Here is a 24,540-nt window from a genome sequence, read left to right on the forward strand (position 1 = left end):
ATTCTTACATAAATTATGTTTTCTTTCATGTAATTAGCAAGAGTCCATGAGCTAGTGACTTATGAGATAATGATTACCCAAGATGTGGATCTTTCCACACAAGAGTCACTAGAGAGGGAGGGATAAAATAAAGACAGCCAATTCCTGCTGAAAATAATCCACACCCAGAATACAATTTTTAATGAAAAAACATAAGCAGAAGATTCAAACTGAAACCACTGCCTGAAGTACGTTTCTACCAAAAACTGCTTCAGAAGAAGAAAACACATCAAAATGGTAGAATTTAGTAAAAGTATGCAAAGAGGACCAAGTTGCTGTTTTGCAAATCTGATCAACCGAAGCTTCATTCTTAAACGCCCAGGAAGTAGAAACTAACCTAGTAGAATGAGCTGTAATCCTTTGAGGCGGAGTGTTACCCGACTCAACATAGGCATGATGAAATAAAGATTTCAACCAAGATGCCAAAGAAATGGCAGAAGCTTTCTGGTCTTTTCTAGAACCGGAAAAGATGACAAATAGACTAGAAGTCTTTCGGAAAGACTTAATAGCTTCAACATAATATTACAAAGCTCTAACAGCATCCAAAGAATGCAATGATTTCTCCTTAGAATTCATAGGATTAGGACATAATGAAGGAACCACAATTTCTCTACTAATGTTGTTAGAATTCACAACCTTAGGTAAAAAATTCAAAAGAAGTTCGCAGCACCGCCTTATCCTGATGCAAAATCAGAAAAGGAGACTCACAAAAAAGAGTAGATAATTCAGAGACTCTTCTGGCAGAAGAGATGGCCAAAAGAAACAAAACTTTCCAAGAAAGTAATATAATGACCAAAGAATGCATGGGTTCAAAAGGAGGAGCTTGAAGAGCCCCCAGAACCAAATTCAAACTCCAAGGAGGAGAAATTGACTTAATGACAGGTTTTATACAAACCAAAGCTTGTACAAAACAATGAATATCAGGAAGATTAGCAATCCTTCTGTGAAAAAGAACAGAAAGAGCAGAGATTTGTCTTTCAAGAAACTTGCGGACAAACCTTTATCTAAACCATCCTGAAGAAATATAAGTCTTCCAGACTCTATAATATATCTCTCTAGATACAGATTTACGAGCCTGTCACATAGTATCAATCACAGAGTCAGAGAAACCTCTTTGACCAAGAATCAAGCGTTCAAACTCCACACCTTAAAATTAAGGTTTTGAGATCCTGATGGAAAAAAGAACCTTGAGACAGAAAGACTGGTCTTAACGGAAGAGTCCACAGCTGGCAAGAGGCCATCCGGACAAGATCCGCATACCAAAACCTGTGAGGCCATGCTGGAGCTACCAGCAGGACAAACGAGCATTCCTTAGAATATTGGAGAATACCCTTGGAAGAAGAACTAGAGGCGGAAAGATATAGGCAGGATGACACTTGTAAGGAAGAGATAATGCATCCACTGCCTCCGCCCGAGGATCCCTGGATCCGGACAGATACCAGGGAAGTTTCTTGTTTAGATGAGAAGCCATCAGATCTATTTCTGGGAGTTCCCACATTTGAACAATCTGAGGAAATACCTCTGGGTGAAGAGACCATTCGCCCAGGTGCAACGTTTGGCGACTGAGATAATCCGCTTTCCAATTGTCCATACCTGGGATATGAACCGCAGAGATTAGACAGGAGCTGGATTCCGCCCAAACCAAAATTCGAGATACTTCTTTCATAGCCAGAGGACTGTGAGTCCCTCCTTGATGATTGATGTATGCCACAGTTGTGACATTGTCTATCTGAAAACAAATGAACAACTCTCTCTTCAGAAGAGGCCAAGACTGAAGAGCTCTGAAATTGCACGGAGTTCCAAAATATTGATCGGAAATCTCACCTCCTGAGATTCCCAAACCCCTTGTGCCGTCAGATACCCCCACACAGCTCCCCAACCTGTAAGACTTGCATCTGTTGAGATTATAGTCCAGGTCGGAAGAACAAAGAAGCCCCCTGAACTAAACGATGGTGATCTGTCCACCATGTCAGAGAGTGTCGTATAATCGGTTTAAAGATATTAAGTGAGATATCTTTGAGTAATCCCTGCACCATTGGTTCAGCATACAGAGCTGAAGAGGTCGCATGTGAAAACGAGCAAAGGAGATCGCATCTGATGCGGCAGTCCTAAGACCTAAAATTTCCATGCATAAGGCTACCAAAGGGAATGATTGTGACTGAAGGTTTTGACAAGCTGAAATCAATGTTAAACTTCTCTTGTCTGACAAGGACAGAGTCATAGACACTGAATCTATTCTAGAAACCTAAAAAGGTTACCCTTGTCTGAGGAATCAATGAACTGATTGGTAAATTGATCCTCCAACCATGAACTTGAAGAAACAACACAAGTCGATTCGTATGAGATTCTTCGAAAATGAGAAGACTGAGCAAGTACCCAGATATCGTCCAATAAGGAAATACCAAAACCCTGTTCTCTGATTACAGAAAGAAGGGCACCGAGAACCTTTGAAAAAAATTCTTGGAACTGAGGCTAGAGCCACAAAACTGGTAATGCTTGTCTAAAAAGAGAATCTCAGACACTAAAAGTGATCTGGATGAATCGGAATATGCAGATACACATCCTGTAAATCTATTGTAGACATATAATGCCCTTGCTAAACAAAAGGCAGGACAGTCCTACAGAAACTGAATGTTGGAATCCTTACATAACGATTCAATATTGATAGATCCGGAACTGGTCTGAAGGAATTGACCTTCTTTGGTACAATGAAGAGATAAAATAAACCCCAGCCCCTGTTCCAGAACTGGAACTGGCATAATTACTCCAGCCAACTCTAGATCTGAAACACATTTCAGAAATGCTGAGCCTTTGCTGTGTTAACTGGGACACGGGAAAGAAAAAAATCTCTTAGCAGGAGGCCTTAACTGAAGCCAATGCTGTACCTTTCTGAAACAATGTTCTAAAACCAGAAATTGAGAACGGAATTGATCAAAATTTCTTTGAAGAAAACGTAATCTGCCCCATACCAGCTGAGCTGGAATAAGGTCTGCACCTTCATGGGTACTTAGGAGCTGGCTATAGGTTTTCTATAAGGCTTGGATATATTCCAAACTGGAAATAGTTTCCAAACTGATACCGCTCCTGAGGATGAAGGATCAGGCTTTTGTTCCTTATTGTGAGGAAAGGAACGAAAAATGATTATTAGACCTAAATTTACCTTAGATTTTTTATCCTTTGGTAAAAAAGTTCCCTTCCTTCCAGAAACAGTTGAAATAATAATTTATTACCCTGGAAAGAAAAGGAAAGCAAAGTTGACTTAGAAGACATATCAGCATTCCAAGTTTAATCCATAAAGCTTTTCTAGCTAAAATAGCTAGAGACATATACCTGACATCAACTCTAATGATATCAAAAGATGGTATCACCAATAAAATTATTAGCATGTTATAGAATAATAATAATGCTATAAAATTATGATCTGTTACTTGTTGCGCTAAAGCTTCTAACCAAAAAGTTGAAGCTGCAGCAACATCCGTTAAAAATATAGCAGGTCTAAGAAGATTACCTGAACATAAGTAAGCTTTTCTTAGAAAGGATTCAATTTTCCTATCTAAAGGATCCTTAAAATGAATTACTATCTACCGTAGGAATAGTAGCACATTTAGCAGGAGTAGAGACAGCCCCATAACCTTAGGGATTTTGTCCCAAAAAAACTCTAATCTGTCAGATGGCACAGGATATAATTGCTTAAACGTTTAGAAGGAGTAAAAGAATTACCCAAATTATTCCATTCCCTGGAAATTACTTCAGAAATAGCATCAGGGAGATTAAACACTTCTGGAATAACTACAGGAGATTTAAAAATCTTATTTAAACGTTTAGATTTAGTATCAAGAGGACCAGAATCCTCTATTTCTAATGCAATTAATACTTCTTTAAATAAAGAACGAATAAATTCCATCTTGAACAAATACAAAGATTTATCAGCATCAACCTCTGAGACAGAAACCTCTGAACCAGAAGAACCATTATCAGTAACAGAATGATGATGTTCATTTAAAAATTCATCTGAAAAAAGCGAAGTTTTAAAAGACTTTTATGTAAACTAGAAGGAGAAATAACAGACATAGCCTTCTTAATGGATTTAAAAAATAAAATCTCTTATGTTTATCAGGAACACTCTGAAAATTAGATGTTGACGGAACAGCAACAGGTAATGTAACAGTACTAAAGGAAATTTTATCTGCATTAATAAGTTTGTCATGACATGCAATACAAACAACAGCTGGAGAAACAGATACCAAAAATTATAGCAGATACACTTAGCTTGGTAGCTCCAGCACTAGACAGCGATTTTCCTGTAGTATCTTCTGACTCAGATGCAACGTGAGACATCTTGCAATATGTAAGAGAAAAAACAACATATAAAGCAAAATTGATCAAATTCCTTAAATGACAGTTTCAGGAATGGGAAAAAAATGCAAAAGAACAAGCTTCTAGCAACCAGAAGCAATGAAAAATAAGACTTAAATAATGTGGAGACAAAAGCGACGCCCTTATTTTTTAGCGCCAAATAAGACGCCCACATTATTTGGCGCCTAAATGCTTTTGGCGCCAAAAATGACGCCACATCCGGAACGCCGACATTTTTGGCGCAAAATAACGTCAAAAAATGACGCAACTTCCGGCGACACGTATGACGCCGGAAACGGAAAAGAATTTTTGCGCCAAAAAAGTCTGCGCCAAGAATGACGCAATAAAATGAAGCATTTTCAGCCCCCGCGAGCCTAACAGCCCACAGGAAAAAAAAGAGTCAAATTTTTGAAGGTAAGAAAAAATGATTAATTCAAATGCATTATCCCAAATATGAAACTGACTGTCTGAAAAATAAGGAAAGTTGAACATTCTGAGTCAAGGCAAATAAATGTTTGAATACATATATTTAGAACTTTATAAACAAAGTGCCCAACCATAGCTTAGAGTGTCACAGAAAATAAGATTTACTTACCCCAGGACACTCATCTACATGTTTGTAGAAAGCCAAACCAGTACTGAAACGAGAATCAGCAGAGGTAATGGTATATATAAGAGTATATCGTCGATCTGAAAAGGGAGGTAAGAGATGAATCTCTACGACCGATAACAGAGAACCTATGAAATAGACCCCGTAGAAGGAGATGACTGCATTCAAATAGGCAATACTCTCCTCACATCCCTCTGACATTCACTGCACGCTGAGAGGAAAACCGGGCTCCAACTTGCTGCGGAGCGCATATCAACGTAGAATCTAGCACAAGCTTACTTCACCACCTCCATCGGAGGCAAAGTTTGTAAAAACTGAATTGTGGGTGTGGTGAGGGGTGTATTTATAGGCATTTTAAGGTTTGGGAAACTTTGCCCCTCCTGGTAGGAATGTATATCCCATACGTCACTAGCTCATGGACTCTTGCTAATTACATGAAAGAAACTACAACTAAACACCACATACTCTTCACCATCTCCGTGGAGATGCTACTTGTTCAGAGCGGCAAAGAGAATGACTGGGGGGCGGAGCCTGAGGAGGGGCTATATGGGCAGCTTTCGCTGTGCTCTTTGCCATTTCCTGTTGGGGAAGAGAATATTCCCACAAGTAATGGATGACGCCGTGGACCGGACACACCAATGTTGGAGAAAAGGCTCGACTAAAACCTCTACACTTGCACTCTGTACCAGAGCTACTTCGCCCTTATTTGTGCAGCAACAATCCGGAACGTAGCAGGAGGAGAAAACCGTTCCTCCGGTTCCAGAAAAGCAATCTTCCTTAATAGGAAAAGGGCTTGATGCATGATCAAGCCCTTTTCCTATTAAGGAAGATTGCGCAGATGAATTCAATAACTCAAGATGGGTCCGTGAGTGACAATCAGCGGCGAAAAAGTAGGGCGCAGCAGTAAGATTCGCCCATCGTGGGCGTGCCAAAAACAGAACCATCTCCCGGTCGATATATTTCAATGTTAAAGGGACAGTCAACACCAGAATTTTTGTTGTTTAAAAAGAAAGATAATCCCTTTATTACCCATTCCCCAGTTTTGCATATCCAACACAGTTACATTAATACACGTTTTACCTCTGTAATTATCTTGTATCTAAGCCTCTGCTGACTGCCCCCTTATTTCAGTTCTTTTGACAGACATGCAGTTTAGCCAATCAGTGCTCACTCCTAGGTCACTTTACGTGCATGAGCTCAATGTTATCTATATGAAACATGTGAACTAATGCCCTCTAGCGGTCAAAATGTATTCAGATTAGAGGCAGTCTTCAAGGTCTAAGAAATTAGCATATGAACCTCCTAGGTTTAGCTTTCAACTAAGAATACCAAGAGAACAAAGCAAAATTGGTGATAAAAGTAAATTGGGAAGTTGTTTAAAATTGCATGCTCTATCTGAATCATGAAAGTATTTTTTGGACTTGACTGTCCCTTTAAAAAACGCCGGGAGAACCCCTCAGAGTCTCACAATCATGGGTGCATACTAAGATCCGCCTATGTGCTAAGCACTATTCATACTAGGGCAGATTGCGCAGAAGGATCCAATCACTGCAGATGGGGTCCGAGAGTGAAACAATGCAAACGCAGAGAAAGTGGCGCATAACATTAAGATCCGCCCATCGTGGGCGTTGGCAAAAAAAACGAAACCGTCTCCCGGGCGGTATATTGTTATGTTAAAACCGTCTGAAGAAAACCTTTCATAAAATAATAGTCGTTATGATAATATGGTGCATAACACTTTTAGTTGATGTGACTACTTATTTGATGTGACCCTTAAAGTTTAAATTTAAATATGCATTTGTATATATAAAAAATGTATTTATAGTATTTATATGATACAACGCTACATCATGAGTTAGTCATGTTTTTCTATTAGGTTTTTCTATTATGTTTTCCAATTTTATTTTATTTTGTTGAGGCCAATATGTTGTATTTGATACAACATATGTACTGGTGTAAGTAGTATGATGATTTTGTATCTTTCAATTTGGTTTTAACAGTACTTTAATATATATATCTTACACTTATATAGCACACACCTTATGTTTCCTAGGAAACGATTGTTTATGTGAGCCGATTGGCCACAGTTTACTTTAAGAGGGTGTGTTATTTCAGTGTTGGGTTATCCCATGATTAAGTGCCGTCCAGGCACGAAAAATGTCAGGACCCTGCCTCCTCCTACCATAGCTATGCTGTGTGTATGCTTTTAAAGAGAATAAAGGATTCACGTTTTTAAGGATCTTTGGTGTGCTGCCTTTTGCTTCTACCCCTCATAAAATAACACTGTCTTTCAGTTAGGCATTGAATGGCTGCCATAGCCCTCTCCATCAAGAAGAGTTTACGAGTCCCATCACAATAAAGAGCCCAATCTGTAATCTTAGCCCTTGAATATGTGATTGATAGTAATGTAGTGCTCACTTTCTTCTGAGTGAATGATGTCCCCAGAAATTAATAAAGATAGCACTTACCTTGAACTTCTGCCTGCAGCAAGGCAGTTCACAGGCTTGAGAGGTCCTCTCTCTCACATCGACCTGTGGAGAAATAGAGTGCCGAGTAAGCTGTACCTCAGACTATAGGATATAGGGCAGCAAGAAACATGGGAGGCGCAGTTAGAATTATGTCCCAAAAGTTCCCATTGCTTTTAAGCCACCAAAAGCACCAAAAACAATAAACTCTTGATTGAAGAATCTTTTCTAACACCTCACTTTACCTCTTCCTATCACTAACATGGGCAAAGAGAATGGGAGGGAAGGGAGGAGTTATTTAACAGTTCTGCTGTGGTGCTCTTTGCCTCCTCCTGCTGACCAGGAGGTGAATATCCCATTAGTAATTAAGATGATCCGTGGACTCATCGTTTCTTAAAAAAGAAACACAAACTATTCCAGCTTGGCAACAGGTCAGATTCTTTCATACAGAAGAAAACTTATGGAAACAAATGTATTAAACTGAATCAAAGACAACTTACACCCTCTTTGTATTCCAAGAGCACTTAACAGTGACTTAATTGTGGGACATTTTAAGAAAGCTTCAAATAAATCAGTTATAAATATATCACACACCCATACCTTTTCGAACTCCAGCTCAGACACCAGCATAACAATCAAAGAAACCTTCTGCTCATGTATCATCAACCAGAAGTCAGAAGCAGTTCCCACAAGGGGGGCTTGTGTAGCAATAATAGTTGGACAATATGAAGAAAGATCTTCAATCTTACTGGCATTTATATAATCATCTTTTCCAGACTGCAGGATTATTCGGTTCTTGTCATAAGGCATGATGTCTTGATGCCGGTTCTTCATGGTATAGCATCGGGCAATGGCAATTGAGAGTTGCCTGGCCTCCTTTTCTTGAGCATCCTGAAATTCTTTCCACATAGAATCTAGTTGTGTTGCGGAGCCAGGAACTGGCTTATCGAGAGCTTCAACCACAACTCGAAACCTGTCGAGCTCAGACAGCAGACGCATTATGTGTTCTGGCTTTTCATAAGGATCATTCTCAATTAGTTGGATACTCTTTGGCTTCTGTCCATCCTTGGAGTCTGCTTTGGTGGGCTGCAATAATGGCTGCCCAACTGAGGTATTAGATCCACCGTGCTGACTCTCAGGACTCGATGAAAGGAGGTCATCTGTGGAGGAGCTCTGCCGCTGGAAAACAACCTCATTAGAGCTGTGGGTTAATGGTGCTGTTCCGGGAGTCAGAGCAGGAGGTGGCCTTTGTGGCATAGCAGAAGATGTAGGCACAGATGATGGAAGTACTGCTGGAGGTTGGGCAACCAATGAGGGCTGAGGTGAGGGTGCTGGAGATGGAATTGCTGAAGAACCTGAAACTATAACCGAGCCCGGTAACTGACTAATGGCAGGGCTAATGGGAGGTTGCATATGGCGGGGTACTGAGGGAGTAGTTTGAGGACCTCCTACTGACATTTGGGATGCTGCATGAGGAGCAAAAGGCATAGTTGGTGGAATCTGTGCCGTTGACCCAGGTGGTAGAGACTGCATAACAGTGGCAGCAGGATGTGGATGCATTGAAGGTGATGGCTGAACCAAAGAAGAAGGTATAGTTTGTACTGACTGTGGTGACACTCTGGGAAGAGCACTGTGGAGGTTCACTCCACAAGGTGGTGGAGGGAGTACCTGCTGAGGCAGTTTATCCTGATGGTGAACAGGATATTGCTGTGGTCCAAGTTGTGGATGAACTGTTGACTGTACATTTTGTTGAGGTGGTACAATGCCACGCTGTGGGGGAAACTGGTTTTGATGCTGAAAATTCTGTTGTGGAGGCAATTGTGTTACTGGAGGCATTCCCAGTGGCTGCCTCTGTGGTTGGTAAACTAGGGGATGTGTAGTCTGAGAAGGAGCTTGCATCTGACCAGTAAATGTGGGCTGTGCAGAAGGCACATACTGCATTTGTCCAGATATAGACAGTGCCCTTGTCTGCATATCCATTCTGGGCTGGTTGTGCACTGTGGGATGAAACATTTGAGGAGCTGGAGGTTGGTGCAAATGAGTTTGAGGCTGCTGAACATAATTTTGCATTCCAATTTGAGGATAAGGAAAGGAAACTGGAGGGCCCATTACTGGACGTGGCTGTTGGCCTATATAACTGCTCTGAGAAGTTGTCATTGGTTGATTCATAGGATGATTGTTGAGCGGTATGCCAGGTTGGACCGGTCCTTGCAGTCTGGGAGTTGTATAGCTTGAAATAGGCCCTTGAATACTATCAACTGTAGTGGTTGCTGGACCAACCCCTTGAGCTACTTGTGGTCGTACACTGCTTCCTGGAATAGGACTATGGAAGCGGATGCTCCCATCATGAGGTTGAACTGGTACGGATTGGTTTATAACATTATGGGGAAGTCCAGGGGAAGAAATTTGCTGTCCCATTCCAAAGTTTGTCCCAGCATTAGGCTTAAACTGTGATGCTGCAGAAGTTGAAACTGGGACTGGCATATGCTGTGGTGAGATTCTCTGTTGAGGCAAAGCAGCCGGAGGGTAATTGTATGAAACAGATGTAGGTGCTGGATTAGAGTTAATATGTGCTCGGTTTATAGCCCCTCCTGGATAAATATGAGCAGATGGCGTGCTCAGCTGAGTGTTATTGTTGAATGTAGCAGGTGGATACTGAGGACCAGGAATAGCACCTGGTGCATATTGAGGAAAGGGACGAGGTAAATGGTTAAAAGGCACTCGAGGTTGGTCTGGCATGGGTGCGCTAGCTGTCCTTCCTCCAATGTAAGAAGGAATGCCTGGAGGCTTCAATACCCCATATGGATTTCCTTGATCCATGGGAAGGAGACCAAGTGCCTCAGCAGATATCCTGTCAAAGTGAGCAGCAAGAGCATCAGGGGGAAGACTCTTAAGCTCTTCCGGCAGGTCAGACAGTAAAAGGGAACTGAAGTGCTGTATGTCTGCAAGATCTGCAGCAGAAAAATTCTCAAGGCTCACATCTGATGGCTTCTTCTGCATTGAGGGTTTTGGGGCAGTTGGCCGAGGTGGTGGCTTCTTTTTCATTTCCCTAAAGAAATAAATAAGAATGCAGGCTTAGCAGTCATACAGCAAATTATACAAATGGTCGGCTATATTATGTGAAAGTAAAGAAACATTTGTATATATAATGACTAGATTACATTCTCAATTTGTTTAATCTTCATAAGCAGAAGCATTTTTATCCTGTCCATTTTATTACTATCTACTGTTATCTACAAATTTGACCTGTCTTTAGGCAATCTTGTAGAGCCAATACAGGTTACCAAGGTGAAAGCACAGACTTGTACACACCTTTCTAGAATCTGCTGCCTGTTTGCTTGGGATGCATCAGAAGCTGCCCGGGATTTTTCCAGTAGTTTGGCAACTTTGCATTCGAGGTCATCATAGAAGTCCTTGCCTTCCTGGGACTTCTTCATCAGGTCCTCGTATGCTTCGTAGGAAGAGATCAGCGTTTGTACTGTGTGATTCCACCTGAGAACAGAAATTCATTCAAACTGCTGGAGAAGAAGAATCAGTGTAAAAAGACAAACTAGTTTATAAGGAGCATCACATGCCAGTAATAATTTAAAGGGACATATAAGAGCAAAAAAAACCCAAGATGCTCTTATATGTCAGAGCATTTTATTATCTTATTATCTCTTGCATATAACTACAAAGGGGTTAAACACATTATTATATTCAGCTTTAGACCAGTAATGCACTACTGGGACACTCCCTGCTGCTACTGAGCATATGTACATATGCTTTTCAACAGAGAAACCATGAAGTGTTTCTTTTGACTTTCAAATCTCTTTAATATACCACAGAACTATAAGAGATTGAAGTTATTTTCTGCTTTAGGAATGCATCCGATATCGGTGGAATGGGAAGACGAGACGATTGAAAGAACAAAAAGGGAAGTGTGAGGTGAGTGCTATGAAATGAAGGTGTATTTAAGTCATACATTTGAAACAGCACTAGTTAAACATAAAAAGAAATTGGGTTTCGTCTACCTTTAATTTAACTATCTATATGGGTTCCACCATTATATTATGGGTAGTAAATTTTACACATTCTTGCAACAAAAATTTTGGTACCACTTGATCTGGGAATAGCAATCAAGAGTTGAAGCTCAGAGATCACAAACTCACTTCTGTTCTGTCTCAGTGAGGACCTTTCTTAAAGGAGCATACTTGACATTGGCTTCGGTCAGCGCCTTCAGGATGTTGTCCTGGGCTAGCAAGTTCTGGTCTATATACACCTTCAGTTGGTCATATTTCTTTAGCTGCTCGGCAAACATTTTCTGCAGAAGAATGTTAAAAAGTAGACAGACAAGGTGAGGACTAACCCCGCATTTATTTGTGCTGCTATCACTGAGATAAGGAAGGATTACATACGCTTAATCGTGGATGATCACTTTTTTATTATAACTTGAATAACCAGTAATAAAAAACAACAAATTTCAGATACTGAAAAAATAAAAGTATAAAAAAAAACTTCCCAGTAAACTCTCTAGTGATTAAAACAAAAAAAGAACACAGCGCAACTCCATTCAAGGTGAAACAATTTAATATAGAAAAAAAAAACGTGCTACTAATTGCACTTACAGGGAAGTAATAAAAAGCAAAACACATCAGATACTGAAACAAGACCTGATGCAGCCAGTAGTTTCTCTTCAACGTTCCACGGTGTTTACCGGACCACCAAACAGGAGTCTCCAAAGAACAGCACATGTCGGCACATAGAGAAAAGACTGTCCGTTCCAATCTCAGTCATAAGATCATGTGTCAGCATCCTAAATGCTTAATAGTTCCTGCACGTTTCTTCCGCTAATAGCAAGCAGACTTCTTCAGGGATAAAGCATTTGTTATGCTGCTAAACCAAATTCTCAGTTTAAAACTTTCTTCAACCCGGAAATGTGTGGGAGCCAGCATGTAGCCAATCATGCCATTTCATAAGCTGGCATAAAAACAAAATTTATGCTTACCTGATAAATTTGTTTCTCTTGTGGTGTATCCAGTCCATGGGTTCATCCATTACTTGTGGGATATTCTCCTTCCCAACAGGAAGCAGCAAGAGGACACCCACAGCAGAGCTGTCTATATAGCTCCTCCCCTAACTGCCACCCCCAGTCATTCGACCGAAGACAAGCAAGAAAAAGGAGAAACTATAGGGTGCAGTGGTGACTGTAGTTTAAAAATAAAAAAACACCTGCCTTAAAGTGACAGGGTGGGCCGTGGACTGGATACACCACAAGAGAAAGAAATTTATTAGGTAAGCATAAATTTTATTTTCTCTTGTAAGGTGTATCCAGTCCACGGGTTCATCCATTACTTGTGGGATACTAATACCAAAGCTTTAGGACACGGATGAAGGGAGAAACAAGGCAGGCACTTAAACGGAAGGCACCACTGCCTGCAAGACCTTTCTCCCAAAAATAGCCTCTGAGGAAGCAAAAGTATCAAATTTGTAGAATTTAGAAAAGGTATGAAGCAAAGACCAAGTCGCCGCCTTACAAATCTGTTCAACAGAGGCCTCATGTTTAAAAGCCCATGTGGAAGCTACCGCTCTAGTAGAAAGAGCTGCAATTCTTTGAGGAGGCTGCTGGCCAGCAGTCTCATAAGCTAAATGGATTATGCTTCTCAGCCAAAAAGAAAGAGAAGTTGCAGAAGCCTTTTGGCCTCTCCTCTTTCCAGAGTAGACTACAAACAATGCAGATGTTTGACGAAAATCCTTAGTAGCTTGCAAATAAAACTTTAAAGCACGAAACACCTCAAGATTGTGTAACAGACGTTCCTTCTTTGAAGAAGGATTAGGACACAGTGACGGAACAACAATTTCCTGATTGATATTCCTATTAGATACTACCTTAGGAAGAAACCCAGGTTTGGTACGCAAAACTACCTTATCTGTATGGAAGATCAGATAAGGGGAATCACACTGCAAGGCAGATAACTCTGAAACTCTTCGAGCCGAAGAGATAGCTACTAAAAACAGAACTTTCCAAGATAAAAGCTTGATATCTATGGAATGCAAGGGTTCAAACGGAACCCCTTGAAGAACTTTAAGAACTAAATTTAAACTCCATGGTGGAGCAACAGGTTTAAACACAGGCCTGATTCTAACCAAAGACTGAGAAAACGCCTGAACGTCTGGAACATCAGCCAGGCGCTTGTGCAAAAGGACAGAGCAGAAATCTGTCCCTTTAAGGAACTAGCCGATAATCCCTTTTCCAATCATCCTTGGAGAAAAGATAGTATCCTAGGAATCCTGACCTTACTCCACGAGTAACCCTTGGATTCACACCAATGAAGATATTTACACCATATCTTATGATAGATTTTCCTGGTGACAGGCATTCGAGCCTGAATCAAGGTATCAATGACCGACTCGGAAAAACCACGTTTTGATGAAATCAAGCGTTCAATCTCCAAGCAGTCAGACGCAGAGAAATTAGATTTTGATGTTTGAATGGACCTTGGAGTAGAAGGTCCTGCCTCAGCGCAGAGTCCATGGTGGAGAGGATGACATGTCCACCAGATCCGCATACCAAGTCCTGCGTAGCCACGCAGGCGCTATCAAAATCACTGAAGCTCTCTCCTGCTTGATCTTGGCAATCAGACGAGGGAGGAGAGGAAACGGTGGAAACACATAAGCCAGGTTGAAGGACCAGGGCACTGCTAGAGCATCTATCAGCGCAGCCTGGGGATCCCTTGACCTGGACCCGTAACAAGGAAGCTTGGCGTTCTGACGAGACGCCATCAGATCCAGTTCTGGTTTGCCCCAAAGTTGAATCAGCTGGGCAAATACCTCCGGATGGAGCTCCCACTCCCCCGGATGAAAAGTCTGCCGACTTAGAAAATCCGCCTCCCAGTTCTCTACTCCTGGGATATAGATAGCTGAGAGATGACAAGAGTGAACCTCTGCCCATAGAATTATCTTGGAAGCCTCCATCATTGCCAGGGGACTCCTTGTTCCCCCCTGATGGTTGATATAGGCTACAGTTGTGATATTGTCCGACTGAAATCTGATGAACTTGGCCGCAGCTAGTTGAGGCCAAGCCTGAAGAGCATTGAATATCGCTCTTAGTTCAAGAATGTTTATCGGAAGGAGGGCTTCCTCCTGAGTCCACGAACCCTGAGCCTTCAGCTAGTTCCAGACTGCGCCCCAGCCCAGAAGGCTGGCATCTGTCGTCACTATAGTCCGCTCTGGCCTGCGGAAACTCATTCCCCTGGACAGATGGACCTGAGATAACCACCAGAGAAGAGAATCCCTGGTCTCTTGATCCAGATTTAACAGAGGAGACAAATCTGTGTAGTCCCCATTCCACTGGTTGAGCATGCAAAGTTGCAGTGGTCTGAGATATAGGCGGGCAAACGGAACTATGTCCATTGCCGCTACCATTAGGCCGATCATTTCCATACACTGAGCCACTGATGGCCGAGAAGTGGAATGAAGAGCACGGCAAGAAGTTAGAAGTTTTGATATCCTGACTTCTGTCAGAAAAATTTTCATTTCTACTGAATCTATCAGAGTTCCTAGGAAGGAAACTCTTGTGAGAGGAGAGAGAAAACTCTTTTCTATGTTCACTTTTGATTGAAGGTAAAACTACACTAAGTCACCACATATCTCTTGATACTTCCTATCTTGTCGAGAGCTGCAAGAGAATGACTGGGGGTGGCAGTTAGGGGAGGAGCTATATAGATAGCTCTGCTGTGGGTGTCCTCTTGCAGCTTCCTGTTGGGAAGGAGAATATCCCACAAGTAATGGATGAACCCGTGGACTGGATACACCTTACAAGAGAAATACTTGTTACATTCATATGTCAGCATAAAAATATTAACCAAAATAAAGAAATCATATATCAAATTAAAGTTAAAACAGAATTGCTACATGCCACATATCCAATATACATAAGTGACACTATTGAACCCTAGAATTAGATAGTGACAGACTTAAAACATAAAATAAACATTGTAAACCTACACCACTTAAATGATTTATCCATAACAAAAAGCTACAATGGGATACGTAAATATCAACAACTTGCTACATACTGCAATCTTATATTTATTTACAGGAAACAAACAGTTCCCAGAGACCGCAATGTAAAGGTACTTTTCAGTGTCTTTTTTTTCGTAGCAACCCACTACCGACAACGTTCCCTCCAAAATACTGCCTAGAGCAGTTATTTTATTAAAAATGTATTGCGAACCGGCAAATTTGCCCATTTACAGACGTGCAATAAATAACCAGCCATTACAAGTGGCTAGTTATTAGGGCTCTGGTTAATTTTTTTAAATGTCCCCCAATTGCCCTCAAAAACGAAATTTTTGCTTACCTGATAAATTTCTTTCTTTCTTGACACGATGAGTCCATGGATAATCTAATTACTATTGGGAATATTACTTCTGCCCAGCAGGAGGCAGCAAAGATCACCACAGCAAAGCTGTTAAATATCACCTCCCTTCCCTCCAACCCCCGTCATTCGACCGAAGCAAAGGAGAGAAAGGAAGCAACAGGTTGTAGAGGTGTCTGAAGTTTATAACATACCAACAACCTGTCCAAAGAACAGGGCGGGCCGTGGACTCCGTGTCAAGAAATAAATAAAATGTATCAGGTAAGCACAAATTTTGTTTTCTTTCTAATGACACAATGAGTCCACGGATCATCCAATTACTATTGGGAATCAATGCCCAAGCTAGAGTACACAGATGATAAGGGAGGGACAAGACAGGGAACCTAAACAGAAGGCACCACTGCTTGAAGAACCTTTCTCCCAAAAGAGGCCTCAGCCGAGGCAAAAGTGTCAAATTTATAGAATTTTGAAAAAGTGTGACGAGAGGACCAAGTTGCAGCCTTGCAAATCTGTTCCACAGAAGCCTCATTTCTGAATGCCCAGGAAGAGGAAACAGCCCTCGTAGAATGAGCCGTAACTCTCAGGAGGCTGCTGTCCAGCAGTTTCATAGGCAAAGCGAATGATACTCTTCAGCCACAAAGAAAGAAGTAGCCGTAGCTTTCTGCCCCTTACGTTTCCCAGAGAAAACCACAAACATATCAGAAGACTGACTAATATCTTTAGTCGTTTGTAAATAGAATTTTAATGCATGCGCCACATCCAGATTGTGCAAAAGCCGTTCCTTTTGAGAAGGATTAGGAAACAAGGAAGGAACAACAATCTCCTGATTAATGTTCCGTTCTGAAACTACTTTAGGGAGAAACCCTAACTTAGTACGCAAAACCACCTTATCCGAATGAAAAATAAGGTAAGGAGACTCATACTGTAATGCTGAGAGCTCTGACACTCTACGAGCAGATGAAATAGCAACCAGAAACAAAACTTTCCAATATAACAACTTAATATCTAAGGAATGCATAGGCTCAACTGGAGCACCTTGAAGAACCTTAAGGACTAAATTAAGACTCCAGGGAGGAGTAACTTGCTTGAACACAGGACTGATCCTGATCAAGGCCCGACAAAACGATTGCACGTCTGGGAAGTCCGCCAGATGTTTATGTAACAAAATAGACAAGGCAGATATTTGACCCTTTAGGGAACTTGCAGATAAACCCTTCTTAAAACCTTCTTGCAGAAAGGACAGAATTCTAGGAATCCTAACTACTCCAAGAGTAGCCATTGGATTCACACCAATATAGATATTTACCCCATATCTTGTGGTAAATCTTTCTAGTCACAGGTTTATGAACATGAATCATGGTCTCAATGACCGATTCCGAAAATCCACGCTTGGATAAAATTAAGCGTTCAATCTCCAAGCAGTCAGCTTCAGAGAAACTAGATTTGGATGAAGGAAGGGCCCTTGAAGTAGAAGGTCCTTCCTCTACGGAAGTTTCCAAGGTGGAAGAGATGACATGTCCACCAGGTCTGCATACCAAATACTGCGAGGCCACGCCGGTGCAATGAGGATCACCGACGCCCTCTCCTGCTTGATTCGAGCAATGACCCGAGGTAGCAGCGCAAACTGAGGAAATAGGTATGCAAGACTGAAATTCCAAGGTACCGCCAGGGCGTCTATCAGTACAACCTGATGGTCCCTTGACCTCGACCCGTACCTCAGAAACTTGGCATTCTGCCAAGATGCCATGAGATTCAATTCCATCTGACCCCATTTGAGAATCAGGATGGAAAACACTTCCGGATGGAGTTCCCACTATCCCGGGTGAATGGTCTGCCTGCTCAGGAAGTCCGCCTTCCCAGTTGTCCACTCCTGGGATGTGGATCGCCGACAGACAGCAATTGTGGGTCTCTGCTCACTGAATTATCTTGGCTACCTCGGTCATGGCCAAGGAACTCCACGTTCCTCCCTGATAGTTGATGTAAGCCACTGAAGTTATATTGTCCGACTGCAACCTGATGAACCGGGCCGAGAATAACTGAGGCCAGGCCAGAAGAGCATTGAAGATTGCTCTCAGTTCCAGAATGTTTATGGTAGAACAGACTCCGACCGAGTCCATGTTCCCTGAGCCTTTAGAGAGCCCTAGACTGCTCCCCATTCCAGAAAGCTGGCGTCTGTTGTCACAATCACCCAAGAGGGTCTGCGAAAGCAGGTTCCCTGGGAGAGATGATCCTGTAATGTCCCCTTTAATTCAGCCCCACCTTCTTTTGCTTTATAAGTGCACTTCCTGCTATCCTCTTTGCTTGATTATTTTGTTTGGCACAGGTGAAAGGATACACTCCTCCACTCCAGCTTACAGATATTGAGCCTCAAGCCTTTTTACCTATTAGGCTACTTGTTGCCTTCATCGCTATCCTGAACAAAGTACCTGACTCTTTTGTTACACATTTTGCTGTTCAGCTCCTCTCCGTTCTCAGCTACAGAACACTTCCTGTTTCCAGCGGATTGACTTTGTACAGCCGGATCTACACGCTGTTCCACGCTCACACCTTCCAGTAGCTTTCACGGACACTGCTACTGCTCCCTTCTCATCGTGTTAACATACACCAACCACCGGATTCATTCTACTACAGCTGCTAGTACTTGCAAGTATATCTCAATCTGTATTGAACTGCTAATTGTTATTTGTCTGCCATTCCTTGCTTGCAATACTTTGCTTATCTATTGGATAACCTGTTTTCTATCATTTGCTGCTTAAATCTCCAGTCTGCATTCTAACCATATCTTATGCTTTGCAACAATCAAAGTACTAAGAACATATCAGCCGTATATTTTTGCATAGTGTCATTTATACTTATATCAGCAGTTATCCTAACCTCTACCTGCTGTATTACTTTGCAAACACTCAGTTTCACTCTTACACCGCTGCTGGGAATCATCCATTACTATTAAAGTGCTGTATTAATACTGACACTGCAGGCTAAGTCTTTCCTGTGGTTGTTCCGCTATTACAGCTACACAACATTTAAATATTGTAGTTATAACATAATAATCAAGCCTTAAAAAAAAAAAAAAAAAAAAAAAAAAAAAAAAAAAAAATAAAATACCTTGTGTTGATAAGCATACACCTGTGTTTATAAAAGTTATTGACGGTTCCTTCATACATAACGGACCCATCACACAGCACACCATACCTTTGTTAATTACTACAAATCATGGTCACACTGAATATCTCAGTTTCGATGTAATACCAAACTCTTTACATCCTATTATTATGGGATATACATGGTTGAAAAAACATAACCCGAGTATAAATTGGGTGAAACCTAATATTTTATTTGATTCCCATTACTGCAAAACCACTTGTTTTCCCCCTATCAGTTACTTGGAGCAGTAGACATAGCTATTCCTGCTGAATACCATGATTTAACTGATGTCTTTGATCTAAAAGAGGCTGAGGTCTTGCCTCCTCATAGGGTATACGATTGCCCCATAGATTTAATCCCTGGTTCCCAAATCCCATACGGGAAAATTTATCCACTTTCACAGAAGGAGTTGCAACATTTAAGGGAATACTTAGATGACAACTTGAGAAAAGGCTTTATAGTACCCTCTGTCTCACCTGCAGCTGCAGGCATGTTTTTTGTTACTAATAAGGATCAGTCACTAAGACCAATCATCGATTATCGGGCCTTGAACTCAATTACCATAAAGAACCGTTACCCTCTGCCACTCATCCCCGAACTCCTAGAACGCTTAAAATGGCGCCACCATTTTTACTAAATTGGATTTGAAGGGGGCTATAACTTAATAAGAATCAAGGAGGGGGATGAGTGGAAGACAGCTTTTAGAACGAGGTACGGACTCTTTGAGTATAAGGTTATGCCATTTGGGCTGTGCAATGCCCCTGGCACATTTCAAACACTTTATAAATGACATTTTCAAAGATCTAATTGATGTGTGTGTTATCATCTATCTCGATGACATTTTGGTTTATTCTAGAGATACACAGGAACACATAAAACATGTCAGGTGGGTCTTAACAAGACTTCGTGAACATAAATTATTTGCAAAGGCAGAAAAATGTTTATTTCATGTACATGAAATAAAATTTTTAGGTTATATTATCTCCCCTGACAAAGTACAGATGGATCCCGAAAAAGTGATGGCAATTAAGAACTGGCCCAAACCCACTAACTTGAAATCTCTACAGAGATTTTTAGGGTTCGCTAATTTTTATCGTAGATTCATATACAACTTTTCTACTATTGTGAAACCACTCACAAATCTAACCAGAAAGGCAGTTCCATTTCGGTGGACCCCAGATGCTGATCAAAACCTTTAACTTACTAAAAGACTGTTTTACTACCGCTCCAATTTTAAGTTTACCAGATCATACTTGTCAGTTCATTCTGGAGGTGGATGCCTCAGGACACGGGCTTGGGTGCAGTTTTATCCCAAAGATCTGATGAGAAACATCCTACTCACCCCATTGCCTTTTATTCCAGAACGTTGTTACCCGCTGAAGTTAATTATTCAGTAGGTGACAAGGAGTTGCTGGCAATAAAATGTGCACTGGAGGTCTGGAGGCATATCTTAGAAGGCACTGACAAAGCTTTCATTATCTACACTGATCATAAAAACCTTCAATATTTAAGACAGAATAAGACATTATCTTCCCGTCAAGTGCGTTGGTCACTTTTTTTTTGATAGATTTAATTTTTTAATAACATACAGACCAGGCAAACTAAACCTCAAAGCTGATGCCCTTTCTCGACTGTCAGATAACAGACCACACACAGACGACACTTTACAAATGATACCTTCTCATAAAATAATCGGAACTTTAAACAATCTTGAAGTTGATATTTTAGAGGCTTTAGAAAGTGACAGGCTGCCTACACAATTTCATTGCACAAAGAACCAAACGGTCTTCTCACAATGAATCAGAAATTGTACATACCAAAACAATTAAGATCCAGAATCCTAGATCATTATCATGATCATCCTCTGTCTGGTCATTTAGGTATTAACCAAAACAACCGAACTAATGCAAAGGAATTTCTGGTGGCCAAATATGGGTAAAACTATACAAGATTATGTCACATCTTGTGAGACATGTGCACGATACAAAATCGAGAGGAAAAAACCAATAGGTTATCTCACACCTCTTCCTATTCCTGATATTCCCTGGACTGTAATTTCCATGGATTTTATAGTGGAACTTCCACCATCACAAAAATCACAACACAATCATGGTAGTCGTCGACCATTTGACGAAACTTGCTCACTTTATACCTTTAAAAAGTTTACCCACAGCCTCCCAAACTGCTGATACCTTCCTAAAACAAATTGTAAAACTACATGGGATACCAAATGTCATTATAACAGATCGGTGGTTCTCAGTTTACCTCCCATTTCTGGAAGGAAATTTGCAAACTGTTAAACATACATCCTAGACTTTCAACGGCATATCACCCCCAGACTAATGGCCTCACTGAGCGAGTGAATGGTATCCTTGAACAATATCTTAGATGCTACATTACACACCAGCAGGATGACTGGCTCCATCATTTGGCCCTTAGCCGAATTCTCTTATAATAATTCTGTATCGACCTCAACTAAGATGACCCCTTTCTATGCCACTTATGGTTATCACCCCTCAAACCATCCGACTGCCTAAAATAGATTCTGCATCACCATCTGTCACTTCTTACTTAGCCAACCTACAGGATGCCCTACAACTACTGAAAGTTCACTTACACAAAGCCAAGACTGATCAACAACACTACTATAATACGAGACATCGTCCAGGTCCTGATTATAAAGTAGGCGACCAAGTGTGGCTTTCCACCAAATTTCTTAAACTTGTTATACCTTCTAAGAAATTGGGTAGTTCAATTCATCGGACCATTCCGTATTCTACGTATCTCAAACCCAACAACTGTTGTCTTGGACCTGCCAGAGAAATACAAGATTCATCCTTCTTTTCATATATCGTTGCTCAAACCCTACAGAACCAGTGAAGAATTTCCGCGCTTAAGTGTTCCTCCACCACCTGTTACTGTCGAGGACCATGAGGAATATGAAGTTGATAGCGTCCTCGACTCACGTATACATCGTGGGAGACTGCAGTATTTGGTTCGATGGAAGGGGTATGGGCAGGAGGAGGACTCTTGGTTGTTGCACTCTCTGGTCCATGCTCCACGTCTTGTTGCTCTTTTTCATAGACGTTACCCTCAGAAACCCAATGCATCCTCGGTGATGATGCCCTGAAGGGGGGGGGCTGTAATGTCCCCTTTAATTCAGCCCCACCTTCTTTTGCTTTATAAGTGCACTTCCTGCTATCCTCTTTGCTTGATTATTTTGTTTGGCACAGGTGAAAGGATACACTCCTCCACTCCAGCTTACAGATATTGAGCCTCAAGCCTTTTTACCTATTAGGCTACTTGTTGCCTTCATCGCTATCCTGAACAAAGTACCTGACTCTTTTGTTACACATTTTGCTGTTCAGCTCCTCTCCGTTCTCAGCTACAGAACACTTCCTGTTTCCAGCGGATTGACTTTGTACAGCCGGATCTACACGCTGTTCCACGCTCACACCTTCCAGTAGCTTTCACGGACACTGCTACTGCTCCCTTCTCATCGTGTTAACATACACCAACCACCGGATTCATTCTACTACAGCTGCTAGTACTTGCAAGTATATCTCAATCTGTATTGAACTGCTAATTGTTATTTGTCTGCCATTCCTTGCTTGCAATACTTTGCTTATCTATTGGATAACCTGTTTTCTATCATTTGCTGCTTAAATCTCCAGTCTGCATTCTAACCATATCTTATGCTTTGCAACAATCAAAGTACTAAGAACATATCAGCCGTATATTTTTGCATAGTGTCATTTATACTTATATCAGCAGTTATCCTAACCTCTACCTGCTGTATTACTTTGCAAACACTCAGTTTCACTCTTACACCGCTGCTGGGAATCATCCATTACTATTAAAGTGCTGTATTAATACTGACACTGCAGGCTAAGTCTTTCCTGTGGTTGTTCCGCTATTACAGCTACACAACATTTAAATATTGTAGTTATAACAGATCCTGAGACAACCACCAAAGAAGAGAATCCCTTGTCTCCTGCTCCAGCTGCAATCGTGGAGACAGATCTGCATAATCTCCGTTCCACTGACTGAGCATGCTTAACTACAGAGGTCTGAGGTGGAAACGGGCGAACGGGATGATGTCCATTGCCGCTACCATCAGACCGATTACCACCATTCACTGAGCCACTGATGGCCGAGGAGAGGACTGAAGCACTAGGCAAGAATCAAAAATCTTTGATTTCCTGACTTCTGTCAGAAATATCTTCATTGATAAGGAATCTATTATGGTTCCCAAGAAAATTACCCTTGTACTTGGAACAAAGGAACTCTTTTTCAAATTTACCTTCCATCCGTGAGATCACAGGAAAGATAACATTTCCATGTGGGATCTTGCTTGTTAAAAGGACGGCGCCTGAACCAGAATGTCGTCCAGATAAGGTGCCACTGCAATGCCCTGCAATCAGAGCACCGCCAACAGGGATCCCAAAACCTTTGAGAAAATTCTGGGAGCTGTGGCAAGGCCGAATGGAAGAGCCACGAACTGGAAGTGTTTGTCTAGAAATGCAAACCTTAGAAACTTGAGATGGTCCCTGTGGATGGGAACATGCAGGTACGCGTCCTTTAAATCCACTGTTGTCATAAACTGACCCTCTTGGTCCAAAGGAAGAATGGAAAGAATAGTTTCCATCTTGAAGGACGGCACTCTGAGGAATTTGTTTAGACTCTTGAGATCTAAAATTGGTCTGAAGGTTCCCTCCTTGTGAACCATGAACAGATTGGAATAGAATCCCAGACCCCGTTCCTGCATCAGAACAGGAACTATCACTCCCAGGTCGCCTCTCTCTTTTTGTCTGGTCTACAGATAATCTTAAAAGCAGAAACCTGCACCTGGGAGGAAAGGTCTTGAACTCTAGTTTGTATCCCTGGGACACGATGTCCACCGCCAAGGGATCCTGAACATCTCGAACCCAAGCCTGAGTGAAGAAGGAAAGTCTGCCCCCCACAAGACCTGGTCCCGGATCGGGGGCAGGCCCTTCATGTAGTTTTTGATTCAATAGCAGGTTTTTTTGGATTGTTTTCCCTTGTTCCAAGACTGACACCTTGATAGAGTCTGCTATAGGAAACATCTTTTTAAATATACAGTGGATATATAAAGTCTACACACCCCTGTTAAAATATCATGTTTCTGTGATGTAAAAAAATGAGACAAAGATAAATAATTTCAGAACTTTTTCCACCTTTAAATGTGACCTATAAAACTGTACAACTCAACTGCAAAACAAACTAAAATCTTTTATGTGGATGAAAGTGGAAATAAAAAACTAAAATAATATGGTTGCATAAGTGTGCACACCCTTAAACTAATACTTTGTTGAAGCACCCTTTGATTTTATTACAGCACTCAGTCTTTTTGGGTATGAGTTTTTCAGCATGGCACATCTTTGCAAAAACACTCCAAATCTGTCAGATTGTGAAAGCATCTCTTGTGCACAGCCCATTTAAGATCACCCCACAGATTTTCGATTGGATTCAGGTCTGGGCTCTGACTGGGCCATTCCAAAACTTTAATCTTCTTCCGGTGAAGCCATTCCTTTGTTGATTTGGAT

At 41.4% G+C, this 24,540-nt stretch overlaps 1 protein-coding gene across 1 annotated transcript in view; it reads right to left on the reverse strand.

Moving 5' to 3' along the window:
* Positions 1–24,540, reverse strand: part of PTPN23 (protein tyrosine phosphatase non-receptor type 23) — a 338,041-nt gene that overhangs the window by 92,340 nt on the left and 221,161 nt on the right. The window contains exons 18-20 of the mRNA XM_053713701.1: positions 11,622–11,773; positions 10,783–10,962; positions 8,071–10,519 (exon numbers count right to left, since the gene is read on the reverse strand). Of these exons, the coding sequence (XP_053569676.1) occupies positions 8,071–10,519; positions 10,783–10,962; positions 11,622–11,773 (2,781 nt within the window). The remainder of the gene's footprint in view (positions 1–8,070; positions 10,520–10,782; positions 10,963–11,621; positions 11,774–24,540) is intronic.

This window comes from Bombina bombina, chromosome 5, assembly GCF_027579735.1.
Source record: "Bombina bombina isolate aBomBom1 chromosome 5, aBomBom1.pri, whole genome shotgun sequence".
Lineage (NCBI taxonomy): Eukaryota > Metazoa > Chordata > Amphibia > Anura > Bombinatoridae > Bombina > Bombina bombina.